This window comes from Mchenga conophoros, linkage group LG15 (genome assembly GCF_057382185.1).
Source record: "Mchenga conophoros isolate Kocher_MC1m ecotype Shallow Benthic linkage group LG15, M_conophoros_male_GT1.1, whole genome shotgun sequence".
In the NCBI taxonomy this organism is placed as follows: domain Eukaryota; kingdom Metazoa; phylum Chordata; class Actinopteri; order Cichliformes; family Cichlidae; genus Mchenga; species Mchenga conophoros.
In genome coordinates this window covers 7917819-7931133 of record NC_140540.1, presented here as the reverse complement: position 1 = coordinate 7931133, position 13315 = coordinate 7917819, and the positions used below count along the sequence as shown (strand labels likewise).

General features: G+C 40.1%; 1 protein-coding gene across 3 annotated transcripts in view; it reads left to right on the top strand.

The window, feature by feature from the left end:
* Window positions 1-341: 341 nt before the first annotated feature.
* itsn2a (intersectin 2a) overlaps window positions 342-13315 on the top strand; it is a 45535-nt gene continuing 32561 nt past the window's right edge. For all 3 annotated transcript variants that reach the window (XM_085246231.1, XM_085246230.1, XM_085246229.1), the window contains exons 1-2: window positions 342-456; window positions 8926-8997. In XM_085246231.1, the coding sequence (XP_085102357.1) occupies window positions 8991-8997 (7 nt within the window). In that variant the 5' untranslated portion in view covers window positions 342-456; window positions 8926-8990. The remainder of the gene's footprint in view (window positions 457-8925; window positions 8998-13315) is intronic.

The window sequence follows — 13315 nt, the reverse complement described above, 5'->3', positions numbered from 1 at the left end:
ATATTGATGGAGAATGGAAGAAAAGAAAGCCAAAATCCAAAGAAAGAGCTATGAATGTTCTTCAATAAGCCTGGATAATTATTATTAAAGAAATGACAAGAAAGCGTCAATAGAAGGTGGTCATTAAGGTGGTTTTTGCCTCTCTTTTTCTATGTGTCTATGTACGTTTTCATAAATCTCTCTACTTCTTTCACATTCTCCCAGAAAAATATACTTAAAACTTTTTCAGAGCACTGTACATCTGAAGGAGTTGAACAGTAGTTCGTTCCCTTTTGAGTTTTATTTTTGAAAGACAAAGCCGGAAGTCTTCCGCGCACTTCCGCGTAGCTTGACTCTTGGAACTGAAGACGCCCATTTCCAGTCCACACCCGCCCGGCTGCTGGATCGATCCTCCCCTCTTCAGTAGCTGGATCGTCACCCTGGATGCCGATCAGCACCGCTATTCTACCGCAACAGGTAAAAGAATAGAAATCATTCCCACGCTTATACCGAACAAAATGCATGACTTGCTGGATACTGTCGCTGAAGATTTTCTTCCCCTCTACCTGTTCTTTCAAGGTAAGTGGGATGTCCTGCTTTATTAAACCCAGCATTTAAAAAGGCGAGGCAGTGCAGCGTATTAACAACGAGGTTTGTCTACCTGCAGTACAGCCCATTGTTAATGTTTCATCCTGAAAATATGTGGAGCTCTCAAACCTGTCTCTGAGCCACTAGTGCCAGTCTTTTGTCTGCGTTATGGATGAAGAGCACCCCATATGGCTGAAAACTGGTTCTTCAGATCTTTTCACTGTTTACTCATTAATTTTGCTTGTTTGAATAAGGCGGAGAAGAGGAAAAGGAAAACTAACCTGGATTTAAAGAGAAATTCATTTTTTAAAGCAGTCAAAATAGATTTAGGCTCTAAATTACTAGTCTTTTTTTCAAGATAATATAATTATCTATGTATATTATTAGATATATACTGTCTGATAATATATATACTATGTGCAACAACGACAAGCAGGGAATGGCATATTGTTTTTATGATAAAAGGTGTAACTCCAAAGGTTATTCCTGTGTTCCCTCAGGTACTACTTAAAGGAAATGACATGCTTCCCTGTGACTATTAAACATGCTGAAAATCACTGCTGTGTTTAACCTGAGGGAGAAAATCTATGTGATATTTCTCAAAGTCACTTTAACGGTCTGCTGGGTGTCTGTGCTCACTTTCTTAGGCCCAGCAATTTCCCTAAAAGGTGACTTACATTTGGCGCTTCCTCCGTTAAAAGATGGAAAATATAACACGAGGAGGGCCTCCGGTTCGAAGCCCGTCAAATGCGTCTGTTATCTTTATTTTTCCTGATATAAAAAAGTGTCATCAGCTGTTTAATAGTTGAGCAAAGGTGTGAATTTCCATTCTTATATATGAGATGACTGGGGCAGCTTTGGATGTTTATGCACGTACGTGTTGAATCACTGCAGCAAAGACTAATTATAGAGATTGCTTTGTGTGTGCGTGTGTTTATGTGTGTGTTCTGCTGCCCTCGGTGAAAACAGAACGAGGAGACTTTCTTTGCTGAAGTGGCAAAGTCCATGTGACTGCAATTTCTGTGACATCTGTGCTTTATCCCAGAAGGGACTGTTGCATATCCACCTGCCGAGACTCAAAGCGTTGCGTAATATCCACACGTTCACATAAGTGTACAATACACCAGCGTGTTCGCTGGTGTGGTGAAAGAGGAACCTGATGTGCTTCAGAGTCCATTCTCATATAGCAGTTACAGTGGCATGGATGCTGTATTGAGGTTAATTTGGCATTATTATTATTGTGTCTTAAGTATGTGGGGAAGAAGGTGAGGTTGGAGGTACTGCTGAGTGTGTGTTTTTCACTTCGGGGGTGGGGGGAGTGTACAGGAAGTTAACAAAAAAAAGGTGAATCATTTCATTGAGCTGACCCATAAACGTACCAAAAGGATTAGAATGATTCTTCTGTCGGAAGCGTCCCCAATTTTCACCTGCAGCCCACTGGGGGGAAGGTGTGTGGCATGTGTGCGCTTGTGTGTGTCTGCTCTCTTGTGAATAGGAGGAAAATCCCAGCACATGCACACAGGACACACGCATGCACACAGGCTTCTTTCTTCCTCAGGCTTCGCAAAGCTTCCTGGGCTGTGTCCGCTAGAACAGGGTCCCCCTCTGTGTGAGGAGGGTGTGTTGGACACACTCCGCGCACACAGGCCGAAACATTGATATTCACGTCAGACCGGTCCAGTGTGGTGCACACAGGTGTCAATCAGCATGCTGGGCTGAGTCAAAGGTTCTTTGATTCATTTTGTTCCTCAGCACTGCTGGCCCTTAAAGGATTTATGTCTTATTCCTCATATTAGAAACTTTCAAAATGCTTAATGCAATGTTATTTTTAAACATCAGTGTAACATCAAGGCTAGCTTTGCAACTGCTGGCTTTGCAACATCAACCTGTGTAAGTATGAAAATAGCATGTGCCATTTGTTCTTCATTTGCTTCTTAAAGACGCCAAAACTAGAACTAAACTTGCGCTGCAAAGTAATTTGTTCTATGCTCAAATTTTTAATGGTTTATTTTCCGTTATGATTATTTTTGTAGTATTTCGTGTCCAAAAGTTCATTCGGGGATCTGGCATGATTTGAAGTAGCATTGTGAGATGACTGTGTTTCTCTCCACTACATCTGCCATACCAGCAGGGGCCGAGCTGCAAGGTAAATCAAATCAAAGACGCATAATGACATTTTAAAGTTATTTTCAGACATCCAAGGGACTTCAATCAGTGTACCATTTTGTTGTGAACCTGTGCAGGTACAGTCACTGTTGATGTAGAGGGTGTCCTCTTTCCTCTTTTGTTGATTCAGTGCCGTTGTCATCCAGGATATAGCATGTCCTGTTTAAACAGTGGAGTCTCTTCTCTAACCTAGCCAACGGGAGATATTGTTATATTTGACACCAGGTACACCTCAGGGTACAGGGTTGTGTATAAGGGTGGATGAAACTCTGCTAAAGGCCTATACATGTTTGCACATGGAAGTGTTAGGTACACGCAAATAGCATAGAGCCATGTGAAAAAGAAAGTTTGCACAGGACTCTGTGCAGTCCTGGGAAAATCTAAGTACATCCTTTAAGAGCATTTAAGCGGGTAAGAAGCAGCTAGGTGGTGCTAATCCAATGCACTTGATTAACTGATGATCATCAAGTGTGAGCACCTCTGAGGCAGACGTTTTGGCAGTTCAGTTGTTTGTTAACACAGTGACACATCATCTCAGACCATACAGGCCGCAGTTAGCATGTTAGGTGTTAACGTTTGTGAGAGTACACTTAGAAAACGACTGTAGAAGTATGGATTTTTTTGGAGGCGTTGCCTGGAGAAAGTCTCTAAAAGGAATATGGCAGTATTGCTTAGACTAGACAAGACTTCTGGAACAATGTTCCTTGGACAGACAAGACCAAAGTGGAGATGTTTGGCCATAATGCACAGCACCATGTTTGGAGAAAACCAAACGCAGCATATCAGCACAAACCTCTAATACCAATGGTCGAGGATGGTGGTGCAGGGGTGATGATTTGGGCTTATTTTATAGCCACAGGTCCCGGGTACCTTGCAGTCACTGAGTTAACCATGAACTCCTCTGTATACCAAAGTATTCTAGAGTCAAATGGGAGTCCATCTGTCTGACAGCTGAATTTTGACTAATGTAGCAGGACAGTGATCCCAAGCACAGCAGCAAATCCACAGCAGAGCAGCTGAAAAGAAAAGATTCAAGGTGTTGCGATGGCCCAGTCGTGGCCCAGTCCAGAACTCAACCTGGTTCAAATGCTGTAGTGGGACATTGAAGGTGCTGTGAATAAACAAATGAGTTAGGGGAGTCTATGTTAGCTGTCATAGGTAGAGAGAGGCAGGGGACACCCTGGATAGGTCACCATTCTGTCACAGGGCTTAAATATGGAGAAAGACAACCATTCACACCTGTGGCCAATTTAGATTCACTAATTACTCTAACCCTGTGTATGGGACTGGGGAGGATACCAGAGTACCTGGATAGAATAAACTCCACACAGAAAGGCAGCAACCAGACTGCATATGAAAATAACAGTGCTAAGCACCAGATCACTATGGCATCCCTAATCATGAGGGATACTTAGTTTTTCTTAGAAGATTGCATAGAATACTTTGAAGACATTACTTTTTCCACTAGTGCACATGTACTCACACACAGAGACACATACACATAGATGAGCAAACTGCCAACTTTCTGTGTATATATGTGTTAAGAAAATATTTCATTACTTATAGGACCTCATCTCGGGTGAGACACTGATGAGGTTTTAGTACATGGTGATGAGTTAGCCACACAGTTTCAACAGATGGCAACAACAAGGAAAAGTGAGATCACTTCAAGTGAAGTGGGAGACTGAGCACTGTAAATCTTTACTGGGTGTAAAGAGAGGTCCATGTATTTGCTTTCTGTTCTTTTCTTTCTTTCTTTCTTTCCAAAGAACATAATTTGCATCATCATTTTGATGCTTGAATCCACACACCAGCAAAGATGAGTCATAGATAGGGAACAGAGGCTCCAGAAAGTCACTGAACTGAAAAGAGCCATGCAAGTACAGCACAATGTGTTTCTATAAGCTTAATCGCAATGTGTTGCAGTAAAGGCGAGCTGCATTTTCTATGTACAGGCAGTTTGTGCCAGAATATAATATCTAGACTATATCTCGTTTTTTGGGGGGGTTTTTTGTTAAATAAAACTTCCCACACAATCCGTGGGTTGTCATGTTCAGGCTTGTGGAACAAGCTGCAGTCAGGTCCATATGTTTTTGGACAATGACACATATTCTTTGTTGTAATTTTGCATCTGTATACCACTACACTGGATTTTAAGTCAAATAATCAACATTTGATTAAAGTGCAGACTTTTATCTTTAATGGATTTAGCAAAAGCACGGTCCCCCATTTTTAGAGACTCAAAAGAAATTGGTCCAACTAAAATAATTTTAAATATGGGGATTGCTGGAGAATATTTAGCAGTTAATAACTGTCTGAAGTCTAAAACCCACGGGCATCACCAAATGCTGTGTGTGGTCCTTTAAGATACTTTATCAGGCCTTTACTGGAGCCACCTTCAGTTGCTGCTTGTTTGTCGGCCTCTGTATTCAGCTTCAACTTCAGTAACTAAAGAGTATGCTGTGTTGTGTTGACTGAGTGACCATTGAACAATATCCTTTTTTTTTGGTGTGAGAAACACTTGGTTGTTTATGGAGTTTGTGCCTCCCTGAGAGTGTTCTTGCATTGGTACTGTAAGTTGTTGTGAAGCTGTTGAGAACCATGGAAATAATTCTGTGGTATTTCAGGCATTTCGGTGTTGCTGAGCTAACCAGTGCATTCATTCTATTTAAGAATGTACCAGATTGTTGATTCTTGCTATCTGTCTCTGGTTTTCCAGCCTAATGATAGCCTCCCTCACTTGCACTGATGTCTCTCTGGACCTCATATTCATACTTTTACTGAATGGTTACCAAATACAAGTTCAGCAAGTGGAATCAACTCCAGATCTACCTATCGATTTATCCAATTACTGTTAAGGCTCAGAGAAATGTGTATAAAAATGGCTGTAATTCTTAAATAGCTAATGCGGTACGCTTGCAATGCGCTTTAATTAAAGCTGAAATTACATATTGTTTGTTTGATGTAAAATACACATTCAGTCTCATATTGATATGGTCCCTTATTTTGCACACTGTACATAGATGGCAGTAATGTGCAAAATACATGTATACTCGCATATTTTTATACAAAGAACTACAGTAATGTGTATAGCTTTAATAATATTTCGACACAATCTTGCATGCTTCATATTTATCTGTTTCTCATACTTCCATAGCTCTCTTGTACACTATGGGATTTCGATTCTGTGTTAGTCCTGTACATATTGCAAAACTGACGATGACATTGACTCTGACTTTTAGTTATAGATCTAACTGTAAGACATTTCTTGCATTGCATCCAGATATTTAATTAAATGCCCTTGTAGAAAACTTACAAGCATACAAATAAATGACAAAAAATAACTTCTGCATTGATACATGAATATGAATTCTTTTGTTAATTCGATATTTCTGCTTTTGATAGAACTGACAAATATTGGTGTGTATATGTTATCTGAAATGCACTGATGCGAAGACCATTCTATTGCAGAGTGTGATGCAGAAAAAGATGATCGTACTCTGACTGTACTGTTTAACATGCCGTAAGGAGCTAGTTTGTGAAATCCATTGCTGAAGATTAGCCCCATTATTTTACTCCCTAAAATCTATATCATCACTCATCCCCAGAAGACAGTTTGTGTCAGCCTCCATTCACTATAAAACAATTGTTTTCCTGTAACTGCTTCCTGTGTTTCTATTTTAGTTGGTATTTTTTTCATAAAATTGGGAATTTAGTTCATAAATGTCAGTATTGTTTGCTAGTGCGCGTGAATTATTTGTTGCCTATGTTGTATATGCGCGGGTTTGCACGGAGCCGCTGGCGCAGACACTCGAAATATACCGAAGCATAAGCCTCAGTGGGCTGTTCATTGCTCTTAAGTAATTGGCAGTGCCGGCATGTACAGACAGTGATTTATACTACAAGATAGCCACAGTCTCCCCTCCAGGAATTCACACAAAAACAGGGAAGCAAATGATGGAGCAATAGTGTAATAAGAACGGAAGGGGAGTAGGAGTGGAAAGAAACTATGTGGGAATCATAAGAGATACGTTTCAATGAACGATGAATAAGAAATAGAGGAGTTGAAATAAAAAAAGACAGAGGGAGGGGTGAAGTGAGGAAAAAGTTGTGATGGAAGGACTTAGTGAAAGCAAAAAAGGAGATTGCTTAGACCTGACAAGAATCAAAAGTGATGAGGAGAAACACTGCCTGTTAGCTATAGGCACGCAAAGAGAAATGAGAGGAAATGGATGGAGTGAAGTGGAGCGGCTAACAGAATCTTAACAACAAGATTGAAAGAGTTGCTACCTATAGGTGTGGTTTATATGCAAAATAAGCTTGAATGTCGTGGTAATTTGGGGCTTTTAATTATTGTTTTCTAACACAGACCTGGCTTTGAAGTATAGTATAAAAACCTTCAATATGGTGGGGTCGGTGAAGCTTGATGTTAGTCTGCTTTATCTATCCCAAAACTAGATTTGATTTGTGTTTGGGTTCCTGTTGGACCACCCAGTCGTGTCCAAGTTTCAACTATCCAGCTGTTGATTTCAGGTGAAGTTGAAGAATCTGGACGTAGTCCTCCTTCTTCATTATTTCATCAAATTTGTGCATTGTACCAGTAGCAGTGGCAGCAAAATAGCCCAGAGCGTGATGCTAACACCACCATGCTTAGCAGCTGGTTTCATAGGCTTGAAAGTAGGCTGTGCGATATGACCAAAATCTCATATCCCGATATAACACATTTATCGTCCCGACAACGATATATATCACAAAAATTCTACATTGTCTGTAAATTCTGTGAATCTCGGGCAACTTGACTTGTGTCAAGTGTTTTCAGCTGGGCGTCCTGTACCCGGAGTCGAGTGATTGACCGATGCAGGCCAAACTGCATACATTTACTATACATTTTTAGACATACGGTAAGTTGAAACGGCCGCAATTTTTTTTGGCCTGTTCTAAGGTTTATTTGTTAGCACCTGACGGCTCTTTTTAGCTTCTCATCTGTAAACACTGTGCATACTATTTCACGTGATTCAGTTTATTTTGAAAAATCTCAACAGGATCTTCAGCTTTATTGTGAAAGGTTTATGTGGAAAATAAACAAGCGGACGGCGGAGCCATGCGATGGTTTTACCGTCGCATAAAAACAGTCGCTTGTTCGTTCATAGTGTGGTTATATTAAATATAAGAGAAAGAGAGAACTTTAAGAAATAAATTCTGCAGTGACCATCAAAACAATGAAAAAATATTGCCGATAGACGTTTTCATATCAGCATCCGATATATATCGTTATATCGAACAGCCCTACTTGAAAGCCTAACTTTTAGTCCTCCAAACATGCCTTACACAAACAGTGTTTATGAGTGGATCAAACCACTTACACATAAAGCTAGTTTTCCATGTTACCTGCATGGGCTTATCTGCTCCTGGGACTATGCCAAAGATCCCAACAATTAATCTCATCAGATGGGCCAGGCTCCCTGTTGGCATACCACTTTAGATGCTGACTGCACCCAAACAGTGATAAATTCTTATTGTTTTCAAACTGTACTTGCTTTATTAGAGTCATATATCTATATTTATCTCAGTAAAACACAAATATTTGTCTAAGAGCATCCATACGCCTTATTAAGGTCCAGAAATTTGTATTATTACATAGTATACAAACGAGATACATAGAAAGCAAAATGTCACAGACAAAATAAACAAGCTGATACATCAAGATTTCCAAACTACAGTCACCATCTGTAATCTCAGAGCAGGCAGTAATAAAAGCAGCCTTTCTCCCAGACCACTATCATTTCTTCCCCCAGTTCTATTCTTCAGCTGTCTGTCCTCTTCTTGTGTACTGCTCCGTGCTGGCATTGTCTGTAGGCCTTCTCTGTTATTTGGTCCCCATCCTTTTCGTTTTCTCCTCTGCCTCTTCCCCTCCTCTGTCATCCCTCACCATGTTGGCCACTCACTCTGCTTTCCTTGCTTTGTTAACAAGGAGCTGATTTTTTTCCCTTTTTTTTTTTTTTTGCTCCTGCATGGATGTGTATCATTTCTGCCGTCTTCCCCATTCACACTTGCATTGCTTGCATTCCTCACTTATACCCCCCTTGCTTCGTGACACACACACACACACACACACACACGCTCAAATGCACACATAACACACTCACATCTCTCTCTCTCTCTCTCTCTCTCTCTCTCGCTCTTTCTCTGCAGATGTCTGAGGGCTTGCCAGCTGAGTAGAGGACTTCCCTCTCTGCCCGTGCTTTCCACCTGCAACCATGAATGGTAAGAACACTTTGGTTTTTTTGTCTTTATTGGACATGTGTTTGAGCTCATAACATCTCTGTCTATGCTAGGCAGATCTGTGGTTCTGCTGAGACAATAATGAGGGCTGGAATTTACTTTAAAGGGCAGAAAAAGGTCTGAGACCAATAAGCGGCTGTTTGTGTTATGCCTCATTCAACTTTAATCTCTCCCTCTGGCCGTCCTCCTGCCAAGACCGAACATTCGAGCGCATCTGCTTTGTGCTTTGGTCAGCTTGAACTCCTTTTTTTGCTACGAGTGACTGCTTGTTTTGACTGTAACGTGTGAGGTGTGAAATCATGTTAATGGGATATTGATCTGCAAACAGAGACAAGGCTCAGGCTTTAAGTAAAACCATCTTTAATCCTACTTTTTTGGGGGGGAAGTTATTGAGCTGTAGCTTGTACAAACCCCTGCTGGAAAGAGGGTCAGTCTAAAGTAATATGGCAGGATTGTCTTCATTAATTTTAAAGGTGTTTATATGCACTGTAGTTGCACGTCAAACCAAAACAGGCATTTCAGCAGCAGCCTGTTTAGCGCTCCAGACTAACTCTGCTGTCTTGCTTTGGTTCTGACTTTGACTTTTGTATCTTTATAAACCCCATCAGTTTCAAAGAAGTGATTTCTGTGGACTTAGATGCATGCACAGTTGGAGTAGCGATCCAGAAACTTGACCAGATACAAAGGGACTGGGACTTCATTCTCTGTGGAGGACACTGGGTTCACTATACAGTACTATGCAAAAGCCTAGAGCTGCCAGTCCTTTCTTTATATTTTGCTAGGAAAGTGGAAAATAGTTGCAGTGATTTATTGAAACGTGCAAACCTACATGGAAATTCAGTGTTTAAGGTAAAAACAAAAGTTAATAAGCTTGAAATGATAGCTTTAAAAAAAAAAAAAAGATAATGTAATTGTAAAATGGTTCTTTCAAAATAAGTGTGACTGAATTAAAAGATAGTAAAATAGTTTCATAATCTCTGTTTGATTTCTCATCCCAAGATATCAGCAGCAGCAGATCCTGTATATCCTGTATATTCATTAACATGGTGAATGGTACTCATGGCCATTCATCAATGATCAGTGGTTGTGACAATTTGCATATTAATGATTAAGAAACTGACATCACAGCAAATGTACTCTTTGTAAGGTTGGGAAAACCTGCAGTCAGCTGAGACTGAAGAAGTCACTTGGATGAGTGACAAACTGTTTCTCCCTTTGAAAACACTACTTCACATGAACAAAATAAACTTTCTGATGATTGAGCATCAGAACTGCCACAAATACTGTGGTGCGCTCCACATGATACGACGTCAAATTCAGCACAGGACACTTGCTGCAGATAAAGCCCCAAACCATGATGGAGCCTCCACCATGTTTTACAGATGGCTGTAAACTAGGACTGCAGCTATCATTTATTTTAGTAATAAATTAATCTAATGATTATTCCATCGATTAGTCGAGTAATCGGATAAGAAATACTTTTGTCTTATTATTGAGCAATAGTAAATATTCAAAACAGAAAAAATACTTTTAAAATATCCTGATTATTGTTTTCATTTTAGAAATTTGAGTGTTTTTTGTTTCATCTGTCAACCCCCCCCCCCTCCCCCCTTGTGCCATATGAAAATTTCTTTTTTAAGAAAACATTTTCTTAAATGCAAAAATGTATAAATACTCTAAAGTAAAGTCAAATAAAATACATGTGCAATCAAAACTAAGTCATAAAAAGTTCATCTTCACTTTGACTTCTTGGAAAGCTTTTGAGTTTTTGTACGTGTGTTTCTGCATGTTTAAGTGTTTGCAAGCCTTTAAAGGAGAATGTGGTGGCTATAGTGAGGAGAAGCGAACATATCAGTGTTCTGAAATTGGCCCTGTGCTTTGATGCAACGTTTTTGTGCTGCTGAAAACACGAAACACGACAGTATGATGGTGTAGACCTTAATTAATATTAACAATAATTCAGTGTCCACCCTAAAATCCCTCAGGCTCAGAGTTTTACTGGCCCATGGACATTTTTATTGGCCTGCGAAAAAACTTTAATTTTTATATCTTTAAATATTAACACAATTTAATTGAGAGAGTATTTTATAGAAATTCACTTTCAGTCTAAAAATGTTATAACCCCTTGAAATAAATATGGTCTAGTGCATACCATGCCCCCCTTTAGACTCACCCCTGTTCGAGTCCATGTAAAAAAGGATGGCTGCCGTCAGCTTTCAGCAAACTTTATAATTTAATTTGGTGTCAGACCAAGTTAAAAGTTCATCTGCATATTTTAATACAGCTTCTGGAGGATTACTGCAGATTTTTCACTGTGGATGACAGCGTGACAGCGGATGGAGCAGCTACTGAGTTGGCTATTTTGGGGTTTTTTTCTCTAGTCAGAGTTTGTTGATGGGTGCTCACTTTTTCCCAGTAAAGTTTTTAAAGGTCATCTTCCACCGTTCATTAAACAAAATGTTGAAGCAGAGAATTTGTGTCGAAAAATTTTTGTAATCGAATTATTCGAAATACTCAATGAATCGTTGCAGCCCTAATGTAAACAATCCATGTTCTGCCTTTCTTGATTCCCTCAGAACCATCACTCCAGAGTCCAGTTCATGTATATTTTGGCACACCTCAGCCTCATACCCATTCCTCTCTGTTAGCCTTCCTTAAGAATGACATCTTGACAGCCACCCTTCTTCAGTGAACTGTAGATGGATCAGCTGAAGGGGTTGATGTATCTGTCAGGTCTTTGCCTGGTGTGTTTCCTATTTCTTAAGGACATGAGTTTTAGATGCTGTTCATCTAGATAGTTTTAGGTTGGCTATTATGTGTAGACACAACACTAGCTCATCTCTTGAGTTAGGGGCCATTTTTTGTGATTCAGTGATTCATACATCAGTGTTAGGTGGCAAACAACAAATAAAAAACAAAACAAAAAACAAGTAAAAACAAAACATTCCTGTGAAAGTGGTCCGGTACAAGGACTAGATTGAAGAAGAGAAAAAGCAGTGGAATGAAAGAAAAGTTTAAAAGACCTTCTGCTCTAGAAAAGGCTCAAGAGCACATTAAAAATGACAGGAAAGTCTATCTAGCTGCTTTCTGTGTGTCTGTCTTTGTTATTGTTCCGAGTTGAAGGTGATTCAGCGTTTTTGCCCTTTCTGTGAACCACAGTTCTCAGTAGTGTTTGTGTGTGTTTGTGTGTTTTGTCTTCATCCTTTGATCGCAGAACATAGTTACCGTTCCTCAAAGCCCTCTGTGGAAAACCCCTAAGAGGGAATGTGTGTGTCTGCGTGTGCGTCTTATCTACACACCTAATTTTTCAGTCTAACAGAGCACCAAAACGCACAACTACCCTCTCTCTGCGCTTTAATCCCATCCAGCTGAATGGCACGGAGGGGAGAATCAAGAAACATGTAATCGGTATATGATGAGCTCCTCCGAGGGAACATATTATATGGGAGGCAGAGCTATTTGCGCTATTACACTCTCATTAACACAGTGAGCCTGCAATGAGGCATTTGCACAGTCATTAGTCAGTGAATTTTAAAAACAGGTGAATTTTATGCAACAGTCGTAGAGGAGAAGTGCGTGTTTGTGCGTACACCGAAGCTTTGCAGAGACTGTTGATCCAATGCAGTTATCTGAACCATCAACTTGTCCTCCCCGGGTGAGGTGTTTGATATGTAAATAGTTATAAAAGCAGTGATGTGGTTTCCCTCGGAGTACGAGAGCTGGGTGTTTGGGGTATTGACTCGAGCGTCTCCTTAGGATTTAGCAGCCACCTAGACAACGGCACACAGGCTGACAAAGGGAAGTGAAAGCACACAAGGTAAAGGCGGCTGAGTAGGTGAGCCGTGGTACTGTTGGTTTAATAAAGTCTGTAGATGATGTTGCTGTGGATCCTGTTCCGTAAGAGTTAGGGACGTGATTTTTTTTTTTTTCTGTTTGGTCTCAATAATGTCTGAAGGTAGATTTTCAAAAACTTCTTGTTGTCATTAAATTAAGAAAATACCTGCTATTACCTGCTACTGGCAGGTATAGAAGACAACACAGTACACTGACTCACACTGATACCGGCTGACTCAGTCATGGCAGTACATAACACTGAGCAACCCCTCTTTTCTATATATTTTGCTTCCAAGGAGCCAGACTTTATTGTAATTTTTTAAAGTGCTCTTGAGGCTTTCTGAAGGTCTTTTTAAATGTTTTATTTTTACATTGACTGCTTTTTGTCTCTTTTTCAGTCCAGTTCTTCTACTTGACTACTTGCTTAAAACTGACCTATGAATCATTCAATCACAAAAAGGCCCCT